General features: G+C 40.3%; 1 protein-coding gene and 1 long non-coding RNA gene across 2 annotated transcripts; both read right to left on the bottom strand.

Annotated features, from left to right (window-relative positions):
• Window positions 1-2,059: 2,059 nt before the first annotated feature.
• Window positions 2,060-4,026, bottom strand: LOC310926544. Its single transcript, XR_014592810.1, has 2 exons — window positions 3,968-4,026; window positions 2,060-3,734 (listed from the first exon to the last, which is right to left on the bottom strand). It is a non-coding gene; the product is annotated as an uncharacterized lncRNA (long non-coding RNA).
• A 7,663-nt stretch (window positions 4,027-11,689) lies between these two features.
• ca14 (carbonic anhydrase XIV) lies at window positions 11,690-26,652 on the bottom strand (the record flags this gene model as incomplete). The annotated part of the gene is made up of 12 exons (XM_083895179.1): window positions 11,690-11,801; window positions 13,060-13,113; window positions 14,612-14,653; window positions 14,815-14,899; window positions 14,991-15,014; window positions 15,768-15,894; window positions 17,356-17,513; window positions 17,776-17,842; window positions 17,947-18,042; window positions 19,801-19,946; window positions 20,140-20,319; window positions 26,583-26,652. 12 exons carry the CDS (start codon window positions 26,650-26,652, stop codon window positions 11,690-11,692), a joined length of 1,161 nt encoding a protein of 386 aa, XP_083751305.1.
• Window positions 26,653-27,019: the final 367 nt, after the last annotated feature.

The following is a 27,019-nucleotide window of genomic DNA, read 5'->3' as shown; positions in this document are numbered from 1 at the left end:
GTTATTGTTGTTGTTGTTCATTGTCTTGAACAGCACTCTTGAATGTCTCGCCATTCCCTGCGGCTCTGGGCAGAAAATACGTTCCAAATGCATCCTGTGATTTCTTCACGAAGCTCGTGGCCCGAGAGAAAGTAGGAGCATGAGGAAGCTGAAATGAACGTGAATTTCCCAGTGTCACAGCAACAGGAACATGAGGCAGAACATAGAAGCCAATTACAAAGAAAAGAAGTGGATAGAAAAGAATAAGCCAGCTCAGACACTATACAGCTGATGTGCATCAGAAACATCTTTTGCATCAAATTTTCCAAATGTGGAAAAAACCCGCAACAAAAACAAGTTGTGTTTCACATTGTCTGCCCTTACTGGCACTGGGAGTATAATACACTTTGGACGTGAGGTGTTATAAGGTAATGTGGTTTTTAGTTTCAGTCTCCACTGATATTTTTTTATAATATATATATATACATATATATATATATTACACAATACATTTATTACATACATTTACATTTAACACAAATTAATTACAAATGTGCAGGACTTTGTGCATTAGTGAGTTTGACTGTCCATTTGAGTTGGGTCTCCTGTGATGGGTGATATGTATCTCTGCTGCCATCTTGTGGTGACAAATGGGTGATGTAAAATAACAGGGACTTTAAAGGTGCATTATGTAATAAATCTAAAACAACTGGCCATAAAATCCTCCTAATATGTCACAGAGACTCAGGAATAATGTTCATATAACAAACTGAACTCACCAACAACAACAGTACAGACAAAATATTTGCATGACAAAAAAATCTTTTGCAGACTGCAAATCATGTTTATGTTTTGAAATCATGTTTTGGCATGTGGCGCCACCTACTGCCGTCTACCAATCATTGTAGTCGGTAGTCTCAGCTGCCGAGCAACCACGGGTTGCCAGTTACGTCAGAAAACGAAACCTAAAATACCTTGGTATTTTGAATTTGAATGTAGTAACCGTTTTTGGCCACATTCTTACATATGGCACCTTTAATAAAGTATTAAAATACATAAACAGTACTGTCATATGGGATTGGTTCCCCTTTTACAGCTTTAACAGCTTCTACACCTCTTGGAAAACTTTTCTCAATATTTTAAAGTTTATTTTTCTATGACAATTTGCACCCATTCATTCTGTAGAGCATGAGGTCAGGCACTGATGATGGACAGTCAAGTTCTTCCACACCAAACTCGCCATGTCTTTATAGTCTTTGCTTTGTGCACTGGGGCACAGTCGTGTTGGAATAGAAAAAAGGTCTTCGTCAAACTGTGGCAACAAATGGTGCTTTTCCACTAACCAGTTCCAGCACGCCTCGACTCAGCACGGAGCAACTCGGTGCATTTTGTTTTTCCATTAGCGACAGTACTTGGTACCTGGTACTTTTTTAGTACCTGCTCTGACTAGGTTCCAAGCGAGCTGAGCCGATACTATACATGACTTGGACAGACTGCCAGCCACTGATTGGCGTGTCGGCACTGGAAGAGCTGTGAGCACTGCGTCCACGACAAGAATCTAACCGAACAAACCCAAACTGTAGATCAGTTAAAAAGACTTAGAAATCCTGGTTAATCCCCAACATTTACCAAGGCAATGTCTAAAATTCTAACATTTAACAGAGGAGTCTATTTGGAGTCGAGCCGTGGAATGCCGAGCTAGGGTGAAGCTTGCCGGGATTGTGTAGTGGAAAAGCACCAGTCTTGGTATGTTGAAGCACGAAGATTGCCCGTCACTGAGGATAAGGGGCTTAGTCCATAGCCTGATTGAATCACCTCAATTAAATACTTAAATGGTGTGGCCAAATACTTAGCGTACATAGCGTAGGTGTATTTTCTTTCACAAACCCTGAAAATGAATGCAAACAAGTCAAAGATATGTGATTTTTGTTTGTTACTTAAAAAGGTAAAAAGAAGGGCGTGTTAGAACAAATCATGCTATTGCACAATTGAATGAATTTGTAAGACAACTGTACTGCAGGAAGTAGTTCTGTATTTTGTCATCAGAATAGTGATAAAAAGATAACAAACAAGAGCAACATGAACTCAAGAAGTTTTATTTGTTGCATGCACAGAAATACAGAGTAAAGCATGCAGTGAAATCAGTTTGTGGAGATTGAAACTGTGTCGGGACAAAGTCTCCGAAAAGTATACATTCCATTTGTCAGTGATGCTTTTGGCTCCTGAGAAAGTCAGAAGATAAGATATTCGGTGGTTCCTTCTTCATTGTGTATCATTTGTTCTATTTAGTGTAAATTAAAATACCATTTGGTAGCAACTGTTTTTGGTTGTTTGAAGAAGAAAGTTGTGTCTTGCGGTCTTTGTACAGTGGCTTTTGTCTGCAGTTTTTCTCGTATTCCCTTCATTAAATCTCTTAAGTAAATACAATCCCTTACATATAGTAATAGCTGCCCTATAACTGTTTTGTAATGCAAATTAAAAACAATACTGTCACTTTAAATGAAATGTGATTGGAGAACCAACTCTCTGTTCATCAAGAAATGATTGCTGGACAGCTATGAAAGAAAAAACTTCCCTTATAGACTACCATTCAAAAGTTTGGGGTCACTGAGATTTTTTTTTTTTTTTTTTTTTTTTAATTAATCAGAAATACACTCTGTACATTGTTAATGTGGACAATTATAGCTGCAAACATCTGGTTTTTAATGTACACAGGAGGCCCTTTTCCAGTGTTCTAATGGTACATTGTGTTTGCTAATCGCGTTAGAAGACTATTGGATGATTAGAAAACCCTTGTGCAATGATGTCAGCACAGCTGAAAACAGTTTTGCTGCTTCTTTTGACGAAAGCAAAGTGTGAAGGGCAAAATTATTTTGAATAAACATCATTATTTTTAATCACTGTCTTTTCTATAATTATAATTTTGCAACTCTTTTGATGAATAAAAGTATGAGTTAATGGAAAACACACAAAAAAAATTTATAGATGACACCAAACTTTTGAACGGTAGTGTACACTCAAGCATAACGGGAATTATAAACGTTCCACAAAAATATTGTTTTAAACCTGTACAAAATGTGGTACAGGTTGTTTTTTCAAATTTAATTATAATACTTTAAATGTGTGATCCAGAGAGTGAAATGTCCTTGCAATTTAACATGTGATTAGCCAAAAATAACAAGCAGAACAACAAACGACAGTGGAAGCCATGTCATTTTAAAGCTGGGTGCATGGCCTTTAGTATCGGTGTCCTGGCAGCCTCTGGCGTTGTTATTTGGCGATACACTTTCAGGATTTCCCTCAAAATGCACAGGCAGGCACTGATTCTCCAACACTTCACAGGCCAGAATCAGGTGTTTGGTTTCCTCGCGGACGTTCCTGATCCCGCAGGTTCCCGGTTCACTCCTCACTGTGACAAACGTGAACGTCTTCCGGCTGATGCACAGGTTGTCCTTGTGTGTCCTGCCTCCGGCACTTGTGCACACAGACTTCACACGGTCCAGGTCTGCTGGGTGAAGGAAAGACTGCGTGGGTCTGTCACAGCCGCCGTTGTTCTTGATGTACGCCCTCCATTCATCCACGTTGAGAGAGGTGGGCAATCCGGCACGAATGTGGCGTTTGACAAAGGTGTTGAAGCCGTTGTTCCACTTGGACTTCTGGCAGGGTGCATCATTTTTAGCAAATGTTTGACGAGCCACCAGAAGACAGATGGCAAGAGTGGAAAAAACCCTGAACGCTCCCATTACTCAGCAGACCTGTGGTGGAACAACAGTGATTCAGTCATAACAAAATGGACAAAAAGCATTTATAGCCCTTTAACCGTGACTCACTTGGTCACATTTTACGTCACATTTCTTAGTTACATGAAAACACAATCGAGTAAAACATGAGGCTGGACATAGCAACAGATCACTTTGTTTCTCTGTGTACACTCATCACACATGAAAGCAGAAGAGGTTCGAGAAAGCAGCTTCTCTCGCTTACTTACCTTCTATTTTAGCAGGAGTGGAAACTTCTTTGAGCAGTGTGTGTGACGGTGAATCCCTGGGTTTTTTATTTCACTTCCTGTTGGAGGGAGTGGCCTAATGGCCTAATGTGGAGCAGCATGACACAACTCTGTCCACAGGGTTGTGCTTTAGAGCAACATTCAGAATGAGAGGTGATCAGTTACAGCAGGGGTGTCAAACTCAAATACAGAGTGGGCCAAAATTTAAAACTGAACAAAGCTGCGGGCCAAGGTTGAACAAATTAACCTTTTAATAGAGACCCAAACAAGTTTTGCAACAAGCAAGGCTTATATAACTTTATAGTGACATGCAAAATCGAGTTTCAAATAATAATAATAATAATAATTAAAAAATATCAATGGCATATCAAATAAAATTTAAATAAAAATTGAATGCACCTTAAATACAGGATAAGCAGTAGATAATGGATGGATACAAATGTAATGCCTCTTTTCTATTTGCAGCCTTCTGAGGTAAATATCAAAATAAACTTTTTCCACAGGCTAATAATACATTTGAAAATAAAATAACAATAATGAATGAATCAAACATTCAAGCCTTGAAGTAGCAAGAGAAAGTGCATGAATAAAACGTTAATTATTGCTCAGTTTGCTACACTGATTTGCTTTAACACTGAATATGGAACAAGCAACGCTTATATAACTTAAAAGTGCAAAATCAACTTTCAAAAAACAAACGAAAAAACATCAATGGCCTATTAAATAAAATGTAAATAAAAAATTGAATGCCTCTTTTCTATTTGCAGCCTTCTGAGGTAAATATCAACATTAACTTTTTCCACAAGCTAATAAATTTGAAAATAAAATAACAATGAATACAAAACAACAGCAGAGCATTATTGGATTTGTAGTATTATCGGTGAATGCGGTGTTACATCGGTGGTGCCGCTGTATAATACCGGCGGGCCAGCTCTAATGTTAATTTGATATTGCCTCAAGGGCCAAATGAAATTACACGGCGGGCCAAATTTGGCCCGCGGGCCAGAGTTTGACACCCATGAGTTACAGCTATAAATACACACTGTGTTCAAGTTCACTCAGCTATAGTTAGATGTGCAGTGTCCTGTGTGTTTTCTGAAGAAATGTATGTGCACCTTTGGCCAATGGCGTCTTAAAGCTGTAGTGCTTAGTTTTCATATATAAATGAATATATATATTCGTTATATATATATATATATATGTGTGTATATATATGTATGTGTGTATATACGGCGACCTTGAGTGAAAGGCGCCTCCAAATATAATGCTTTATTATTATTATTATTATTATTATTATATGTGTACACATATATATATATATACTGTGTATATGTACATATGTACATATATATATATATACTGTGTATAGAAACACTCTGCTGCTGAGACATAAATCCTTCAAATTGCAATGTTGGTTTTATTTCAAACATTCTATCAACACAGATATGTACATCGATAGTCTGCCGTTACAATTGATTTGCCTCGGGTGCACTGTGGAGTCGGTGTGAGTGTTTCTAATGCCATGCTAGCCGGTACCATTGACCTGCGCTAGCCGTAGCACCAGCGAACTCGGCAACTAGAAGAACTGAATGAAATTTCTTGAAAACGTCTCCAGACGTCTCCATCACACCGGCTGAGTTGGAAAATAGGTCTTATGTCCAAAATTCCAAACTATCCCTTTACGGCATAGGCTAATTGCTGTTCATGAATAAAGCGGTGGCAGAATAATAACATCAGCAACAACAAAAGTCACTACACACTGGAGCTTGACTGTGTGGGTGTAAAATGTGTCTTTATTTCTTTTCACTTTACAATGTAAGGAAAGATTTTCAAGGTTTAATTACAGAATTTTTTATCCAAAATAATTGAATGACTAGTTTGGGCCCCAGCAACCCATGGCATTGTTATCGATCTCTTTATAAAGAGGATTTCCCTCGAAATGTACAGGCAGGCAGCGATTGTGAACTTTTTCGCAGGCCAGAATCAGATGTTTGGTTTCCTGACAAACGCTTTTGATATTACAGGTTCCTATCTGAATCCTCACTGTGAAGAAAGTGAAAGGATTCCGGCTCATGCACTGGTCCCCTTTAAAAAATACCCCTCCTTTATCTGTGCAAACAGACTTCACACGGTTCAGGTCTGCTGGGTGAAGGAAAGACTGCGTGGGTCTGTCACAGCTGCCGTTTTTCTTGATGTACGCCTTCCATTCATTCACGTTGAGAGAGGTGGGCAATCCGGCACGAATGTGGCGTTTGACAAAGGTGTTGAAGCCGTTGTTCCCATTGGACTTCTGGCACGGTGCATCATTTGTAGCAAATGTTTGACGAGCCACCAGAAGACAGATGGCAAGAGTGGAAAAAATCCTGAAAGCAGCCATTACTCGGCAGACCTATGATGGTAACACAAATGATTAAATCATAACAAAATGCACACAAAAAAAAACACTTTACAGCCATCTAACCTTGACCATTTGCCAGTCATTGTCAAATTCAGCAAGACTTTAGAGAACTTGTGGGTTAACCCGACGTGTCACCATGGCAAAAATACTTAGTCACATCTTCCTTTTGCTGCATGACATGCAATAAACAGTGATGTTGGACAAAGCCACTGAGCTGTCCATGTCTCTCTCTTTCTTTTGTACATGAACGTAGAGAGGTTTTAAAAGAAGAGTTTTGGGTCATAAATGGGTGGAGTACCCTTCTAATAGACCTAAACTATGGTTTTAGCTAAAAAAAAAAAAACTATTACGATGCATTAAACAAGGTCATTGTTTGAGTGTGACTATTTTATTTTTCAATTACAAATTATACAACACTTCCTTACCTTATCTTTTAGCGGCAGTAGCAGGAGTAGAGACCTCTTCGAGCCACGATCTCAGTTGTTCGATGTTTCTTCTTCCGTTTTCCACTTCATTATACCCCCTGTCAGAGGGAGTGGCCTACACCTCATTTATGTCAACAATAAATAAGTAAATGTTGTCAGTAAAACCCAGAACAACCCAATATTTAAAATTCTGACCAACTACTCAGCATTCCGCAGTTTAATAGCTAAGGGAACAAATTTTTTTGTGAATCAGTTTGTCTTGCTGAGAGGTTGCAGGTAACGTCTCCCCCCAACAGCAGTAGTGAGAATTCACCAGGAAGGACATATTCATTATAATCAATCGCTTTTCACCCACAGGGAATTAAGCTCATTCAAGTGCGTACCATTGATTTTGGAGCAGACTTTAACTACATTATTCAGAGGCAGTTTCTGTCTTTTACTGTTAAGGTGTTGAACGAGCAAATGAACGAGAAGGTCAACATATAACTCTCAACATATAACGGATGCACAGTACACAGTATGGGTTTTAAAACACCAAAATAATGCATGTGCCATAATAGATGGATTCTCTACTGTACCCTTTTATCAAGTGATCCTGTGTTCATGTCAAACTTTAGCTGAGAATCAAACACGGTGGCCAAATCATTCACACACACACACACACACACACACACACACACACACACACACACACACACACACACACACACACACACACACACACACATACCCAGTTTCTAAATTCAGGGGACATTACATTGACTTCCATTCATTTCCTGGAGACTTACTCTAACCTTAATCATAATTCTAACCCTGACCCTAACCCTACTTAAAATATAGTAATTTATGTTATGGGGACTTTCTTTTTGGCCCCATAAGGAAGACAAGTCCCCATAATATGACTGTGTAAAGTAGATCTAGGTCCCCACAACATTAGTTATACCTGGACACACACACACACACACACAGAGAGAGACACAGACACAGAGAGACAGACCATAAAAGGAAGTATAATCCTAGGGTTGCAACACACCACAGTTCAGTCAGTGATAATTAGATGTCTGTGTGCTGTTTGATCACTGGTATCTACAGTTGTCTTTGTGTGGGTCGTCCAGGCTTGGAAAACTGCTTTATCAATCTCATCCCAGGAATCTCTACATTTACCCAGAGAGCATAATGTCATTTCTTCTTACCCTTATTTTCAAGGTCAGTGATAAACAAAATGTGTGTGTGTCACGTGGCAATCAGTGGTCACATCACCCAATTCACAACAAGAATTTCACATCTCCTGCAATCAGGCTCCTATTGGTTTATAACAGCTGTCAATTCTATCTATCTATCTATCTATCTATCTATCTATCTATCTATCTATCTATCTATCTATCTATCTATCTATCTATCTATCTATCTATCTATCTATCTATCTATCTATCTATCTATCTATCTATCTACCTACCTACCTACCTACCTACCTACCTACCTACCTACCTACCTATCTATCTATCTATCTATCTATCTATCTATCTATCTATCTATCTATCTATCTATCTATCTATCTATCTATCTATCTATTAATTCACAAAAGTAGAGCTAAAACTTGAGATTGACTTCTCGGGAAAATGGTTAATAAATCAAGTGAAGAATAAGCAAATGTTCTCATGGACTTGCATTTGAGCTCTTTTTGTAGCCAGTGGAGTCGCCCTCTGGTGTCTGTTCAATATATTTTCACTTCCGGTGACAATCTCATTTTTTGAGATTACCCTAACCCTATGCAATCTATGGTGTGTGTGTGTGAGCATGTTTAAAAAAATGAATAGTGATTCCTACATATAACAGTGAGTGTCCTGATGAACACTTCCTCAGGTACTGCTCGTTGTGGTGCTGCAGTCAAAGAAAACGTCAAACCAGCTCAGCTCAGCTTAACATACGCACGAAAACAAACATTTCTGTGAATTTAATGTATAATATAATGTAGATATTGATGCTCATGCAGGATGACATCAAAATTCAGAAACAGCAGCCGTACGGATGAGTTGTCTGCAGGCAAAACAAATAATAGAATAGAATAGAATTGAATCATTACATTTTGATCTACTCTTTGCTTTAAGGGTGATATAAAGTATGTGAAATGTGTACAACAGAGTCCTAATTCAAACTTTTGCAGTAGTGTGGTTGCCAGATTTTCTGAAAATAACTGCTCCACCGTCTTTTTGATTTTTAAACATTTAACCCTATTTGGTACACATAACTTCTTTTGCAGTGCCTTCGTTCTCTGTGTTGCCTCGCTGTCTGTGAGAAAAGTCTCCACACCTCTGCACTTTAATCCATCTACTGTATATATTCAAATGTATCTCCACTGCAGAGCGCAATTTTTAATTCTCCTCTGGTTGAAGGGGTAGTGAAGTTTTTAGGTTCTACATCTTTCAGTACTTCCAGTGCTCTGGGCCTAGCTGCTTTTTACTCACTCTTCATTTGTGTTAAAGCGGAACTAGACCGGAAGTTCCTATTATCGCTGTTTTTTTGGTGTGTATCTGCGTCATTACCTTGTTTATGAAGCCCTGACGGTTCAAAACAAACAGTTCAGCCATTGCTGAGAACGCTGTGTTTTATTGTAATCTCGGGGCTCAACGAGATCACTGAAAATCCCGTGATAGTTACGTAAGCAGCGGTTCTCCTGAACAACCGATCGTCCTGCTCCGGGCGGTAGTCCGGCCACATCCGGTTACGTACATTGAACCGCAGAAGAAGAATAACGTCCGTTGTGGAGGTGTTTCACGAGCAACAGTGTCTTCTGACTCTGGGTCTGACTCCGGTTTAAGTCATAAAGGGACTGCGGCGGGGAGTCGTGACGAAGCTATTTTTAAACACTGTTAAAACAATGTTTTGATAATGAGGAGCAGTGCATCCGCCGTTCCAGAGGGGGGCGCTGCGCTTCTGAGAACAGATGTGCTGGATAGTACTGGCCAATCACAAGACTCTGTCTTCTGGGGGTGAAAGTTCACTCTGAAATCTCGCAGCAGAAAAATGCTGTCAGAAAAGAGGATTTCTATCGGCTAGTTCACAGCAACTAGGAGGTTTTTGACCATAAAAACAAGTTAATATATGTAAGTAGACCTCCATAACTAACATTTATGTGCAACAGGACCACTCTATGTGACCTTTAAAGTGGATCTAGCTGTTATTAGGTGGTTCATCAGACCAAAACACCAAAACTTAAAATGTCTTTGCAGCCCATCCATCCATCTTCTACTGCTTTATGCGCCACATAAGGGTCGCTGGTGCCAATCCCAGCTGACATAGGGCAAAGGGAGGGGTACACCCAGAACAGATCGCCCGTCCATCACAGGGCCACAAAAGCAAACATTCACTCTCACACACAGTCAATTTAGAGTGTCAAATTTACCTAATTCCCATGTTGCATGTTCTTGGACCGTGGGAGGAAATTGGAAAACCTGGTGAAAAGCCATGCTCACACGTGAAGAACATGCAAACGCCGCGTAGAAAGGCACTTGTTTTGACTGGGCTGCAAACCCGGGTCTTCTTGCTGCAGTGAACATTTACTATTATTATTATTATTGTTATTAATAATAATAATAATAATAATAGTAATAATAATAATAATAATAATAGTACATTTTATTTGAAGCGCTTTTCTAAGTACTCAAAGACACTTTACAATACATCAGAAAAGCAGTAAAAACAGCAACAAATAATAAGAAAAACACTAAAAACACATCAGACTAAACTAAACATTAAAAGCAATTTCTAAAAAAGTTGAGTTTTTGTCATTGATTTGAAAGTTGAGAGGTCGGTGGAGTCACGGATTTGTGTGGGGAGAGAGTTCCAGAGGGAGGGGGCAGCGACAGAGAAGGCTCTGTCGCCCCAGGTTCGGTGCTTGGTCCTGGGCGGTGGAGACAGGAGGTTTGCGTTGGATGAGCGGAGGCCACGGCATGGGTTGTGTCGGTGGAGCAGGTCAGCGAGGTAGGAAGGGGGCCTGGTTATGGAGGGCTTTGTGTGTGAGGAGGAGGATTTCGAATTGTATTCGTTGTGGGACCGGGTGCCAGTGGAGGTTCTGGAGGACAGGGGTCATGTGGTCACGGGAGTGGGTGTGGGTGAGCAGACCAGCAGCAGAGTTCTGGATGGAGTTTATTTAAGGTTTTGGATGGTGTGCCTTAGAGGATGCTGTTGCAGTAATCAAGTCTGGAGGTGATGAAGGTGATTTATTTTGTGAATGTACTGGCTGCACCATTCACTGCACCGTCAGTGAAGCCAGTATTTCATGTTTCCTTAAGCAAATTTATGTCTTAATAAAAATGCATTTCTTGCTTTCATCACCTTAAAATCTCACGTTTTAATGTCACATTGTCCACTTTGTGTTAATTATCAACTCTCGAGGCAAAAATAACATTGATATTACATTGATTATTAATGAAACAACAGACAAGTCTATTACATTTCATACAAGTACAGTGTGCTCATGTTTCAAGGCAGGAGGAGCATGACAAAATTATGGCCAAACGTGAAAAACACTTTACTGCATACATGTATATTATAAGGTATTTACATTGACCAAATCATGCAACTCAGAGTCAGCAAACTGACATATTTACACAAAGTGCTTCACATGCAAACAGAAATGTCAGATACTGATAAGACTGCAAACATCTCTGGATTTGGATGGGGGAGAAAATAACAGAGATCATTGAAGTCACCAAGGCAGCAGGTGATTTGTCCTGTGTTCAGTTCACGTTCATCCTTTGATGTTTTTTTTTTCAAAACAAAGTCCCACTGTTTATTTACAAGTGCCGGGTGAGCACATGTTTGTTTTCTGTCACATCAGGGAAACGGGAACAAGGCCTGAAGTGAACTCGGAACTGTCAGCTAAGGCTCAGTCTGAAGAAATGATGAGGACTCTTCTGTCTTTTGTCCTTCAGTGGTCGAGTTCAGAGCCACGTCTTGTTGTTTCTCTTTCGCCGTCTCTGGCTCCTTTGTTCTGAAACACCAAATGAAAGAGTCACTCGTCTTATTAGGTTGTAAGTGACAGTGTTAGAGTAGTTCCAAGAGTTCTGCTCAACTATAGACTGCGTTTCAGAACACCCATGAGCACTTAGACACAGCAGTTTAGAACTTTACAATTAAATTCGTACTTTGACTGACTAATACAATTAAGAAACGAAATTAGAAGGGAGGTTTAGCATTAACTTCATAAATTCTGACTATAATGAGTGAGGTTTGGAAAGGGATCCCCACTGGATTACTGCATCTCCTTTTATACAGCATTTTGACAGACATTTTGACACGTGCTAACACTTATAATAACACTACTAGTAATAAAGTTAAAGGTGCAATATGTAACAATGTGGCCGAGAACGGTTACTACATTCAAATTCAAAATACAGAGGTCTTTTAGGTTTCTTTATATAACTGGCAACCCGTGGTTGCTCGGCAGCTGAGACTCTACTGACTGTAATGATTGGTAGACGGCGGTAGGTGGCGCCACATGCCAAAACAGTTAATGCAAATATTTTGCCAGTACTGTTGTTGTTGGTGAGTTCAGTTTGTTACATGAACATCATTTCTCAGTCTCTGTGATATATTAAGAGGTTTTATGGCCAGTTGCTTTAGATTTATTACATAATGCACCTTTAACGATGGTCGGCTGTAGGTCAGGTGTGAAAGTCAGGAAGTCTAATGATGGATCGTCCATAATTTGATTGTTTTTACACCTGTGCTTTGTGCTTTCCCCCGCTGTGACCTGTCAAAATGTCTGCCATGGAAAAAGGACCTCAAAATGTTAAATATTTTTCTTCAGCAGCCATATAGCTTGTGTAGTTTTGAGATCTATAGTCAATAATATGAATACTAATAGGTCCACATCTAATTCAGACTATGATACAAACGTGCCATCTTATATGTGTATTTCCTGATAATAGTTAGAAGCACAAAAACACATGAGCTGTCTCATCTGCATCAGGGTTAAAGACTGATGCAGATGAGACACATTCTTTGTTAGATCTGAAAAGCACAGGCAACACTACAGGCTAGAAGTGAGTTAATGTTTCTAGAGACATTTCCCTCAGTCTGTGGAATTTCTGTAGACACTAATACCCACTAATAACTTGTTAGGGTCATAGGTAAGAGGATAACACGCAGTGAATGGATGGTTAAGCAAAGCGGTGTGTTTGGGAGTCTAACTGAGATGTCAGAGGGTAATGATTTATGGGTTGTGTTTCATAATTGTGAAAGGTGACCTTGGTGTGGGAGCAGGCCGGTTACTGGGCAGGATGTCCCAGCTAGAGGTCGAGCTGTCACAAAATCAAAACAGAATCACATGACCTAAACACACAGACAATCTGAGATTTGAGTGTTAAATACTGATTCCATTCTCATTAGAGGACATTACTGCAAACCGATTGTTGACATTATTAAAACCAGTGGCTCCCAAAGTAAGTCATAAGGTCACAGGGCGTCTGGTAACCTCGGGGAAAATGAACGAGGTAATCCCTTCACTGTAATCACATTTAAAGACCCGAGGTTCAAACTAATCTGTTTGAGGAACAAAATGTCCAGTCATTAAAGTCATATTTTTCTTTTTGTCGCTCAGAGAAAGCACTGTGGACACAAATATGGGAGCTTCGGGAGTCACTGGTCCCTGCAGTGGAGCGGGGAAGTCACTGGTTGAGCAAAAGGGAGGAAATGATGATACAACGTAGTCGCAGTACATTGTAAAACAGCCATGATGTTGCAGCAGAGGTTAGAGGATCAGATTATCCCAAGTGCGAATTTAACATTAATGTACAAACCTTTTAGAGACATTTCCACCAATCCCAACTAACATGCTTTGAAGACCGTTACCTCAACACAGCTTTTGTGTTTATCGTCTTGACAATGTTTTATTAATGCTGTTGGCAATTTGCGTCAAAATGGCTCCTCACATTATTACACTGTTATGCTGTTATTGTTTGTTTATTGATAACTAAACAAAGTTTCCCCATCGAACGTCAACCGATCTCACAAACTGTGTGGATGCGTTAGCTTAAAGCGTATCGATGTTTCACTGCTCCCTCCCATGATTTAGATGTGAATGAATGTAAAGCAAATATTTGAACACACATTTGGCTCACTGCTACCAGGCTCCTCTTTTCAGTGTTGACATTTTAGACGTTTCCTTGCTAAATGTTGGAGATTAACGTAGGTTGTCAATGTTTGGTTTGACGAGTTGCACGTCGCGCTCATGACTCTTCCAGTGATGACACTTTGACCAATCAATGGACGGTAGTCACGTATAGTATAGTATAGTATAGTATAGTATAGTATAGTATAGTATAGTATAGTAAGACAGAGCAGGTACTAAAAAACAGTACCAAGTACGAGGTACTGCCGCTGATGGAAAAGCAAAAAGTTGAGTCGAGCCATGCTGGGACTGTGTAGTGGAAAACTACAAAAAAAACAACAACTGTAAATGGTGGACAAACAACTTGAAATGACCCCAAATATATATAATATCAGTATGTACTGCAATTTAATGCTACTAGTTTTGCTCCGCTATATATCAGCTTCTTTGGGGTTTTCAGGAAATGTCTCATATATGACATTGAGTATTCTGGGCTCTTGTTATATAATTCAATAATATTCCCTCATGGATTAAAAATATCCCATTGCAAATATTTCTGTCCTCCCAATTAGCTTTAGCACTTTATTTCTTTGCACTGGTCCAAACTCTGCACTTAAGGATATCCTGTCAAGCACCAAAAAACAGTCAGTGCTAGTTGTCTTTGTCAGTACTGAGCTCAATTAGGCCACCTGTTTACCGCAACTCTTTCATGGTGAAGGAGAGTAAAAAATCTGCCAAGAAAGAGAAGATAGATGATGAGAAGAGTTGGGTTGGGTTTTTTCCACAGTGCAAGAGGCTCAACAGCTGCGTGGTGGCAGTCGTCTGCTGCAGCCACTGAAAGCAGCAGAATAGCAAACAGGAAGCGACTCAGCCATGCTGCAGAAATTCCTACCGTATTGTCTTCACAATGAAGCGAACGATTACTGCCAGGCCGACACAGCCACACATCACTCCAATCACGATGGCCGTGACTTCGCCTGCAGGAGAGAACGCAAAAAAATGAAAACACAGAGCATCATTTTCAGTCACATCATATTGTTGGTTTTATAGTTAATAACGCCGTCTTACCAGAAGAGAGCTCCTTCCTTGAGTCTAAAACAAAAAACAATATAGTAACATCATTAGAAAGTCAGCGTGCATGTTGTTTTCCTGTCACACACCGTTTAGAACATGCTTTATGGGTTTATCTAAACACAGTCTGCTGTTCAGCCTGTTGAAAATGTGTCTAGTCAGTTTGACTGCTGCACTGATATCACAGGCCTTCCAGTTCAGTCACTCACTACAATGAGCACTTCACACAAAATTCTTTCTCCTTTGTCTTTGTCGACCACCCTGTCTCCCTTGTTCTTTTTTTTCCCTCTCCCCTTTAATCAGTTAGACTGGCATCATAACAATGAAGGCAGTGTTTTGAGTTTTTTTTAAATCCCTTTTTCTAATCAGCTTGCAAACAAACACTGAACCCATGTACTTCACCATAATTTCCCCCTGTGTCTGTTTCTCTCTCCCCTCTCTTTCTGCTTCCTAAGACTGTCTCAGACAGTAATCCCAACTCCCAACTTTCCCTCATTCTTTCTCCACATTCCACGTTTCACTCTCTGCAGGGCTGGTGCTAATTGCTTGCTTTGGTCTGCATGCCCACCCCCCTATCTCAGTGTTGTGGTTTGTATAATGAGCAGGATGCACAATCCACCAGTGTAGAAAAGCAGTTTGTGGCCAAACAGTGGAGTTAAAGCACCTCTAAATGAGTGTTAAACACAGAAAATGCCAGCTATCGGCAAGTGGCTGTCATTCATTTTCACATCAGGACATTAACATCTCATCGTGCATGCTCTCTGTTTGTCTAACCTGCAGAGAAGGAAGTGAAGACGACCCTGCGGTTGAGTGGCTGTGTCGCACGGTAGTTGTCCTGCAGCAGCATCTTCTCGGGGTCTTCAGCTCTGCTGGTGTAAAGCATCGTCTCTAACTTCAGCAGCTGGAGTGGACAGACGAAAGGTAAAGCAGTCACATTCCTGAGGCGGGCGGCGTCATAAACAGCGAAGCCTCAATTAACTGACTGATATTAAACTGAATAATGCAGCCAACTTTGATTAAGAGATTAAAAAGCACAACTCAGTCAATTAAAGGTGCCATATGTAAGAATGTGGCCAAACACAGTTACTACGTTCAAATTCAAAATACCGAGGTCTTTTAGGATTCGTTTTCTTGTGTAGCTGGCAACCCGTGGTTGCTCGGCAGCTGAGACTCTACTGACTGCAATGATTGGTAGACGGCGGTAGGTGGCGCCACATGCCAAAACATGATTTAAAAACATAAACAGGATTTGCAGTCTGCTAAATATTTTTTTTAATGCAAATATTTTGGCTGTACTGTGTATGTCTCTGTGACATATTAGGAGGATGTTATGGCCAGTTGCTTTAGATTTATTACATAATGCTTTAAATTGTGTTAAATGTCTGGTGTTTAACTTTTAATTGCTTTGAAATTAAAATCATTTGGTTTTCATTGTCTTAAAATCTGCCTTTTATATGCAATTTAGAGATTGCTTGACTGGGGCGGCCATCTTTGTGGACACATGAGCCAGAACATGTTTTTTGCATGTTGAAGTGAAAGTTAGTGACAGAAACAAAGAAGCCGACCTCTGTATGGTATGTGAGGGCCACCGTAGTTCACTGATGTGCTTGGAAAAGGGAGGAGTCAGCAGAGGATTCCTCCGTTTGTTCAAATCTGAATTTATGATTTTTTTTTTTTTGTGTGTGTGTTTTTCCACTTTATTTTTCATTTTCAATAATTCAACTTCACTCTTGTTATTAAGTAATTATCCCTTAGTGTGCATGTGCATCCATGGTAAATTGCCGTGGGAATAATAATAATGACAACACAACTCCTTATATGGACATCCTGGGGGTGTATGTTTATAGGTCACATATTCTATTCACATATTTTTGGTGTGTTTTCTTATGTGTTTAGTTAAAAGTAATACAATAATTAATTTTATATCACATTTTTAGTAGTGATATTAAGTAGCAATAATAAATCAGATTGTCTAGGTTGTACAGAAAAATAGGATATAAGACACACTATATTGCACATCTTCTTAAAGCCTCTATATATACTGTACATATATATTTGAACATAGTAATGGAAAAAAGGGTTCACACAGTTTGTTTTTTTGTGTTCGCCTTTATATTTGTCACTACAGTAAAATATCTTCACTTCATAGGTGCTTGGGAAAATATATACTGTTCTGTTTGGTGTCTTGATGATTTAGTTTAGTAATTAAAGAATATAATTTATGAGGCCAGTCATTGTCAGTTTGAAGAGACAAATTATTTAAACCCTGTAGTTAAAGGTTTTAGCATTTCTGTCTATTTCATTCCATTCAATTTGCTGACCTGCTTCTGTACACCTCAGGTGAGTTGTGTCTCAGCCTCACCTGTGCTTTTGAGATCTGAACCATCTTGTGAAACAGCGTCCAGATCACGCCCTGATAACACGGCGGCGTCGTAAGGGAACCGTTGTAGCGATAGTAGCTTCCCAGATCCTTCGGGAGCAGGGATTGGACGTCAAACGCTGGGATAAACGCTTTCTGGTCTGACGGTGGAAGAAAGGAGCAGAACGTAGGATCCAATAGAATAGCAAATAAACGGTATTCATGTCCATGTAAGTTTTGTGTCTGCTGAGTGTTGGGAATTTGGATTTACATGTAATTCAAAACTGCAAATTACAAAGTAAGAAGAAAAACCCTTGATAACCATTCCCTCAAAGTATAATTTAATCATAGGTATGAATGTATTGCAAAGACACAGTAATCCAAACAAAAAGGACAGTGTGGCTCATTGTTTGCTGCTCTTACCTGCATTTCTGATGCGGCTCAGGTAGCTGAGGATGTTGTCGAATGCCAGGTTTGTCTCCTCACCTGTCTGAAGATGGAAAACTTTACACGTTACATTTGTTAAACATACTCCAGCTCAGGTGTAAAGTAACTGCCTTATTTCTTCTTCCATCATTTTTATTGTTTCGTTACCACAATGAGAATTCCTAAAACAGCCAGGCCGTGTCTTTGTCTCATCGCTGCAGAAATGTTGGGGTAGAGTTCAGAGTTGTAGTGAACCACATGAAGCTGAAGAGGGAAGGAGCAAAGAGACACTGAGTTACAGAATGTTTAAAAAAAGGTAAAGGAGGCAAGGAAAGGCTGCTTATCAGCTTCTTTTCCTATGGAGAAAGTGACAAAGAGCACTGAGGACAGGAACTTATCTTTTAACACTTTCCCAAAACTTTCACGACTTCTGTTTTTCCTTTTTATATCATTTAGTTCTTATCAGCATTACAGCAGAAAGGAAGGAAGGAATCACACTAACCCAAAACAAAACCTTTGCAGAATCTGGCCCTTTATTTTTTACTAAATTGTAATTTTTTTGTGTAAATTGTGTATTTTTGTTGTTTTCAAATACAGACAATGAAATAAAGACATAATAATGACAAATGATGATAGTTTTAGAGGGCGCAGAAGCAGCGCTTTTAGTATTCTGTCACACTTGTACTGATATCTCTTGCATTTCTTATCCAAACAATGTCAAAGTCGGCACTGCACAGACTAAAGGCCACATTATACTTCTCCGACTGCGTAATGCGTTATCCGTCTGCGTCACCACGTAGACCACTCGAGCCTTTATACTTCTGCGTCGTGGTGACGGATAGGCGCTGCAATTTCCCGCCCGATCAGTAGGGGTCACTGCGCAAGGTTGTTGTGCTTTTGGCCACAGTGAGCAATGGCGTCCGAGGGAGAAAGACTGTTGTTGTTGAAACAGTGGCCGTTTGTCACTTTTCTGTGTCCCGGAACGCAGTTTTAAGATAATTTGAGGCGAGAAATTGGCCATTTAGAGTCTAAACATGTGCTGTGTGTGTTAAGATATGACGTATTAATAGTTCGGCAGCGACGAAGTCGGCGGTGTTCAGCTCCGCCCTCTGTGGTCGCTCGCTGCTCACTGTGAGCCGGCACAGAGCAGCTTCGCTCGGCCTGTCCTGAGGACCAATCGCAGCTCTTGCCGTCTGACGGACACTTAAAAAATATTCCGTGCACCCGGAGACGATGCAGAGGCTCTTCGACAGGTTCTGCGTCGACGCAGAGGACTCTGCGTAGCTTACGCAGAGCACTTTACGCAGGAGTATAAATTGGGCTTGAGTTTCTGCCAAATTTGAAGCCTATCAAGCAAACCATTGGACAGTTATGCCATTACCAGACAGATGCTCCTTGCATTTAGCGATACATCACACCGAACATTGAACAACTGAGCTATAACAGACACTGATACTCTGATTGTTATGTTCTCAGTGACATAAATTATCCACAGTATAATGATAATTCCTCCTCTCGGTCTAAAACCTCAAGGCTCAGTTTACTGTCAAATAATCAGAAAAACAGCAAACCAACATGCGTCAACAAGTTATCACTGTTGCTAAATTAATTATGTGACATTAAAGGTGCATTATGTAATAAATCTAAAGCAACTGGCCATAAAATCCTCCTAATATGTCACAGAGACTCAGGAATAATGTTCATATAACAAACTGAACTCACCAACAACAACAGTACAGACAAAATATTTGCATTAAAAAATATATATTTTGCAGACTGCAAATCATGTTTTGGGTTGTTTCGGGTTGCCAGTTATGACAGAAATCAAACCTAAAACACCTTGGTATTTTGAATTTGAATGTAGTAACCGTTTTTGGCCACATTCTTACATATGGCACCTTTAACACTTCACCTCTTCACAGTTTTGATCCAGAATTATTTTTTAGGTCAATCAGTTTCAGACATTTTCAATGTGAATTGTTATTTTCCCATATACATGCGGCTGTGTTCAAACGTGGTTACCTCTGCATCTGCACTCAGACCGTCGATGGTGTGTTCACTGCCGCCTTGGTCCGGGCCGCCGTTGCCCCAGTGGAGGTGCATTTGCACAGCTGTGAAGAGCCAGGGCAGCCCCCTCAGTCCCATCCACTCTGGCAGCTCGATCACCACTGATGGACAGAAGAATGAAAGAAACCTCGAAGAAACACTGCAAAGGCTCACGGTGAGTAATCTGAATTACTCATTAATAAGCAGTAAAAGGTTTACAGGCCGGCTCATGTTGAGGATGGTGCAGTATAAACATAAAGCTGCTTGGTTTCCTGGTTCACGTTAGGAGCTGGAAACGTCAGCTGCTATAGATACCTGTGTGTCCGTTATTGTGCAAAGTGAAGGGTTTGCTGCCGTGTTGATTGTAGCCCAGCGGGGTCAGAGGACTCAGAGTGGGGTCATATTTAGTCTGGGCGGTTACCACATCAATAGGGGATTGAGATGTTCCACCACAGTCTGGGAAATACTCGGACCACTGCGACTGACCCACCGAGCCTTTGAGCAGAGAATAAACAGAAAAGAAATGATGTCACCCAATCACACGGCTCACTGACTCTGAGTCCTGCAGCCTCTAATTGTGCGGGACAGTTGTTCCTCAATGTTGTGTTTGGGGTCCCAGCATTGTGATGAGGACCTTTACCAACATTAAAACATTAAGCAAAAACCTAGAATAAAACCTTTATTCAAGAGAAATTTGTCCCCCACGATTCAAAGAATGTAAGTGATGATGATTAATGTCAGAATTTGGTGCTTTAATTCATTAAATATTTGTGTCTTTAGGTTTTGGTTAAAACTGTTTAAAAAACAAAGGGCGTAGGTTTGCGTATGGACGGTGGGGACGTGTCCCCATCACTATTTGGAAACGGTCAGAATGTCTCTACCAGTATTAGAGCTGTGAGAGGAGAGCAAGAGTGAAAAGTGAGAGGATTTTTTACGAGCATCAGTGAACGCATCACAGCCGAGCAGAAACATCGCTGTGAGTCGCACAGAAAACGGCCGAAACCTAAAACTCCACACACCTCATTAAGGCAGCTGTGGCCTAGTGGTTAGGGCTTCGGGCTTGAGACCGCAGGGTAGCCGGTTCGATCCCCAGATCCACCAGTCTGCAGCTGAAGTGCCCCTGAGCAAGGCACCTAACCCCACCACTGCTCCCAGAGCGCCGCACAATGCAGGCAGCTCACCCTATTGGAAATTTCCCCACTGCGGGACGAATAAAGGACTACCTTAGGGGGCAGCTGTGGCCTAGTTGTTTAGGGCTTCAAGCTTGAGACCAGAGAGGGTAGCCGGTTCGAACCCCTACCTGTCCGCAGCTGAAGTGCCCTTGAGCAAGGCACCTGACCCTCCCGCACTGCTCCCCGCGCGCCGCTGAATGCAGGCAGCTCACTGCTCTGGGTTAGCATGTACTTCAGGGTGTGTTCACTAACTCACGAATGGGTTAAAATGCAGAATTTGGAATATTTCCCCACAAAAATTTTCCAAATTCAAATAGTCCACACCTACTCGTTTTCTCTTATGTCACCAAAAAAGAGAGGCAAACCGGCTGGCGACATTAGAAGTTACGTACCGTCGGTGTTCGAAAAGATTTCCATTTGATTCTTCATCTTGCGTTGACCCCTTCATTGCTGTATAACGAGTAGTCTATTATGTGACTATGGTTTCCATGTTTGCACAATTATCATGTGATGGGAAAGTACAAATGTGTAAAAGTGAGAATCAACTACTACGGGTTTATTATCGTCGGGTGCGAACGGAACATGGGCCCACGGTTGGTGTAGCGGTTAGCACTCTTGCCTTTGCAGCAAGAAGACCCGAGTTCCTGGGTTGGAGCCCCGTTTGGAACTACTTCGGAAACAAGGAGTCCGAAGGAGTTTCTGCAAGGAGTTTGCATGTTCTCCCCGTGTGTGTGTGTGTGTGGGTTTTCTCCGGGTTCTCCGGCTTCCTCCCACAGTCCAAAAACATGCGATATGGGGGTTAGGTGAATTGGTCACTCTAAATTGACCGTAGGTGTGAGAGTGTGAGTGAGAGTGTTTGTCTCTATATGTGGCCCTGTGATGGACTGGCGAGGTGTACCCCGCCTATCGCCCTATGTCAAGTGGTCGATAGAACCCCCCCGCGACCCTCTGGTGGAGGATAAAGCGGTAGATAATGGATGGATGGATGGATGGATTGGAACAAATTGCACAAGTGTTGTAGAGGAGGATAAAAGGAGGCCAGGCGGTGACATTCAAACTCTGTAACTGCTCCATCTTACAGGATTAAAACTTTGTTAAACTCGAGAGATTCCATCTTTCGATCAATGGCTTCCTTTTCTTTTAACAGTAAGTGAAATTAAATTAGTTGATTTATTTGGAGTGAAAACTTGCTCACTCGCTGAAGTCACTTTTTACCGGAAAATATAATGTCAACTAATGTTAGTTCATCATATTTACTTGTTTAAAGGTGCCATTTGTAAGACTGTGGCCAAAAACGGTTACTACATTCAAATTCATAATACCGAGGTCTTTTAGTTTTGGTATTCTGACGTAACTGGCAACCCGTGGTTGCTCGGCAGCTGAGACTCTACTGACTGAACATGATTTCAATACATAAACATGATTTGCAGTCTGCAAAATATATTTTTTTAATGCAAATATTTTGTCTGTACTGTTGTTGTTGGTGAGTTCAGTTTGTTATATGAACATTATTCCTGAGTCTCTGTGACGTATTAGGAGGATTTTATGACCAGTTGCTTTAGATTTATTACATAAAGCACCTTTAAATCATCAGGAAAAACGCGTATGTTTATGTATGTAAATAAAACATGATGAATGTAGTACAGTCAGTCTTTTTAACTGGTTCATTAAAAGCAGCCCTTCTCTTCACCATGTCACATAAATGTTCATGAGTGACTTCACCTCTCCATGTGCCTGCAAATCCCCGACCTCACCCTCCTCACCGTCCTCTTCCTCTGCCCCCAAACTCACTACTCTCCACAGCAAAGCCCCCCCACACCGTGACTCAACTTCAAAAGTCCAGTCCCGCTGTCCTGCTATTGGTCGTCATGGAGGTCTCCATGGTAACCGGAGGCCGAAAATTCTGACCCGGGGTGTGCATGCCGTACCTCTTGTAGCGTGCTGCTGACACACACATGCACACACTGATTCACTCACTCAGAGCATGAAGAGGACAATGATGGGAATGTTAGACCAACAATATGTTGTTGCAGCTCAAAAAAAACAAAACCTTTCCACTCGAGCTAACAGCTCAGTACCAGCCACATCATGCAATGTCGTGTCACACGGCATGCATGTACGTACTCTCCCTCTCTATGTGGAACTATATGGATTGAGAACAGGTCGCACTTTTGCTTTGAAATAAGTCACCTTTATTTTACGGATAATACAGATAATGTTTTTTTTTTAAAGCATGAGGCAAAGATTATGCCACCCATGAAAATGGATGGACTTTAAAGTGAAACAGAAAATTCTGAAAAATGGTGTACTAAAATCTGGTAGAGAGCAGAGTTGTTACCCCTTAGTGCCGCAGGTGCACCCACGGTAAATTGCCGTGGGAATAATACACAACTCCTTATATGGACATCCTGGGGTGTGTGTTTATAGGTCACATCTTTAGACTTTAAAAAATGCATTATGTGTTGGATTCAAAGTTATGATTCATTTTAAATCGAACATATATATATATTTTTAAAAAACGGGAGTAGCGGAAAGTCACAAAATAAAAATAAAAAATTTAAAAAGCAGAGCGAACTTTAAATGATTTCCAAATTTCCAAAAAATCCTATTCAAATTTTTTTTGCTCAGGTGTGTTTATATAGATGATGAAAATTATTGCACACTCTTATAGCCTCTGTATATACATGTTGACATAATAATGGTGGAAAAGCAGCTTAAATGCTCTGTGTTCTCAGGGTTAAAACTGTGAGCTAAATCATAGAGAAACCACAGGTGCAGCTCAGTGATGCCGCTTATCAGAACAAAACCCCTGACATTAGTTATCGGTCTCAAACATTGTGGTAATGAGTGGAACTTTTAGAATAACAACCCTCAAAAATGTCTACAATAAATTAATTTATACCAAGGGAAGTTACATTATTAAATAGTTAATGGATTCATTTATATTTGTGTAGCTTTTATTCAACCAGGTTAAACTTGGCCAAGAAAGCAACAGCACATTTACAGTAGTCTGAACACTTAAAATAATCAATTTCATGCAGATCACCACTTAATATCAAGTTATGAGTTATTTCTGTATGTAGATTACTTTTTCATCATAAATATGTTTATATTGTGAACTATTTGTAATTCAATATTAAGACAATAATTTATTTTGGAATTTAGTTAATTATCCTCATAAAATATTTTTTTTTTTTAGATCTTATTCTCAAAATATTTTACTTTTTTTGTCACCTGCTGACCAAACTAGACACTCCACTCCTGTCCCCCAGGTCATTTGAGCCTGTGAGACTTAAACAAACATTAAAACTGGCTCGTATAAAACACTTGCACACAAACAACCATGTATCCAAATTCGCCACCAGAGCGTTAATAGTTGATAAGAGTTCAGAGTTTGAACTTTACAAACAACAAATCACACAGTGTCACAATCACACAGAGAGAGGGAATTTGCCCAATGTGATTTTGTAGATAAACAAAACAACCCCTGACTGAGGCGTGATGTCCACATCCAGCATGTCTGCAACGTCGATAACGGATGAAAGGTTTCGCACAAAAAAAGCAAATCAAGACTTGTTTGTGTACATACTGAATGTGCACCTTAAAGGGTATTTAAATGTAGACATCAGCTCGATCTGTTAAACATACAGTTTTTTTCCCAAGAATGCTAACCTTGCTGTTTCTGTGATAAAGCGAAAAAAGGAGGTAATTTCTGTCAACCTTTAGAAGAGGTTACAAATCACTGCGCTGTTCCTCTATTCCATCAAAAGCATGGCGTAGATGATGCTCAAAGGCCTCAGCAGGAGTAAATGACAGCATAGAAATGAAAGTCAGAGTTAGGAATATTCTGGCCAAGGTGTGTTATATAAATTTGTTATTAAAGTTAAATATTAACCATTTTTTATCCTTTTTTTTTTTTTATAGCCAGGAAGGTCCCAGATACAAGATCTCTTTTTCCAGAGAGTCCTGGTCAGTTGTCTATAAGTAGATTTTTTTATTTTTTTTTTATTTCAATTATTGTTAAAGTTGAACCTAATTTGACCTAACATTGCATAAATTAAAAACATCAACATTAAAGATAGGGATCGTTGTTGTTAGCCACTCTGAACAATCACAGCTAAGAGAGCAGAATTTAAGACGTTAGGGTTATGATGATGATAATGGTTCAAACACAACAAAAACACACAGACACGTTGTTTTAGGGGCTCTGTAAGAGGTAGTCCTGTGATTTTTGAGCTGATTTAAATTTTTTTAGCGTTTAGAAAGAAGGCGAAAGGCATCTGAGATCACGCTCATACTGTATCACACTGTACACGTTCCTCTTGTCTATTATAGCAACATCCATACAGACTGTGTATAGGTTGGTAGTTGGCTCCGGGCACAGCCTCTGCAGTTTGCTGTGTATTTTCTGTATGTATATGTACTGCTGTACATTGGTGTTGGGCTCCCGAATACACGCAGAGTGGACGTCGACTGTGTGGCCCATTCATTCACACAGTGTCATTGTCCATGGCAGAGGCAGCCAGTGTGCTTCCGCGGAACAATAAACACACAGGTTTTTGTGTGCACTGCAACAATACAGGGCACAATTTGGTATGCTTTTGCTTCATCCCGTCCCATCTCCCTCTCTCTGTCCAGCACCTGCCTCCCTCTGCTAAGCCTCTACCAAGCCTTCTTCCTCTCCGTCTCCCTCCAAACCATTCATCATCTCTTCTTTGCTGCTGTGCTAATGTCAGCCTGCTGAACAGTAACTAACACTGACAAGAGACGGACGGAGCGGAGCGGAGGCGGGGGGTACACTGGGAAAATGCACAAATCTTATCCATATTGTTTAAGTGCAACTTCTCCTCTATTGCAGTGTCTCCCAAACTTGTTATATTTGGAGCCCTAACCACAGCAACATAATTCACAAAATAAGTCACGACTTTAAGAGCAAATGTGGGCACAACTGTAACATTTGACTACTTTTATTGTCGTTTTTAATATGTTAACTAGCCATTTTCAGGAGGTATGTTAGTGAATACATCAAAACTGCATTATATGCATGTCATTTACTATATCACGTGTTAAAATTCAACCCAGTCTCTGAAAACGACTGCGAAAAACAATCCAATGTTATCAACCGCTCAATTTTCTGCATGCTTTTAGGATTTGTGATCATTTACATCTGAAACAACAACATATAGAGTATTATAGTGCAAACTATTCCAAAATATAATAATATTACAATATAGTAACTTAAGAGATGAACTTACCAGTGTAGGTCCAGGGACTTTTGTCTGGAAAAAAAAATCAAAGAATAAAAGCTCCTTTTATCCACTTTTATGTTCTTCAATGGATCTGAAGCAAACACTAACTCTTGTTCCGAACTCTAAAACATGTAGGAAACTCATACCTTGTCGTCAGTGTGTACTCGTCAAATACTGCTTACATCTGATTATTTCTTTCTCTTTTTTTTTTTTTTTTTTACTACAGCTCACACTGAAGCACCCAAAACAGTCTGTTACACCAACATCAAAACAAACCCCAAAAAAAAGAAAGAAAATCTTGCATGATGCTGATTGTTATGTTAATAAAAAATCTTACTGGCATCAGAAGCAGCTGTCCTCTGGAAACACAGGAGCAGCAGAAGGATGAAAAGACCCAAAGAGTCCATCTTAGTGCCCCTTGTCCATACACAGGAATGAATAAAAGAGGACAGAGAAATGGGGAGAGAGAGGGAGAGAGAGAGAAGGTGGGAGCGAGAGAGAGAGAGGGAGAGAGAGGGAGAAGGTGGGGGGTGGACTATGCCCCGCGTTTCCCACCTGCCTCTGCTCTGGTCAACAGCCACAGTGTGGATGTACTGTGAGTATATCAGAGGAAATAAGACGTTATGAAAGGAAAAGAGAGAGAGACGAGATCAGAGAGGAGATGAGACCGCAAACAGACCAGTGAGTGGGAATTCATTCAGCGTTGGTTACCGAGTAGAAATGTGGGAGTTTGAAAAGAGGTGAAACAAGTGTGGCATTGGTCAGCTGGGTGAG

The sequence above is a fragment of the Microchirus variegatus genome, assembly GCF_963457635.1.
Source record: "Microchirus variegatus genome assembly, chromosome: 1".
NCBI lineage: Eukaryota > Metazoa > Chordata > Actinopteri > Pleuronectiformes > Soleidae > Microchirus > Microchirus variegatus.
The sequence above is the reverse complement of the archived record's forward strand: the minus strand, read 5'-3'. Positions and strand labels throughout refer to the sequence as shown.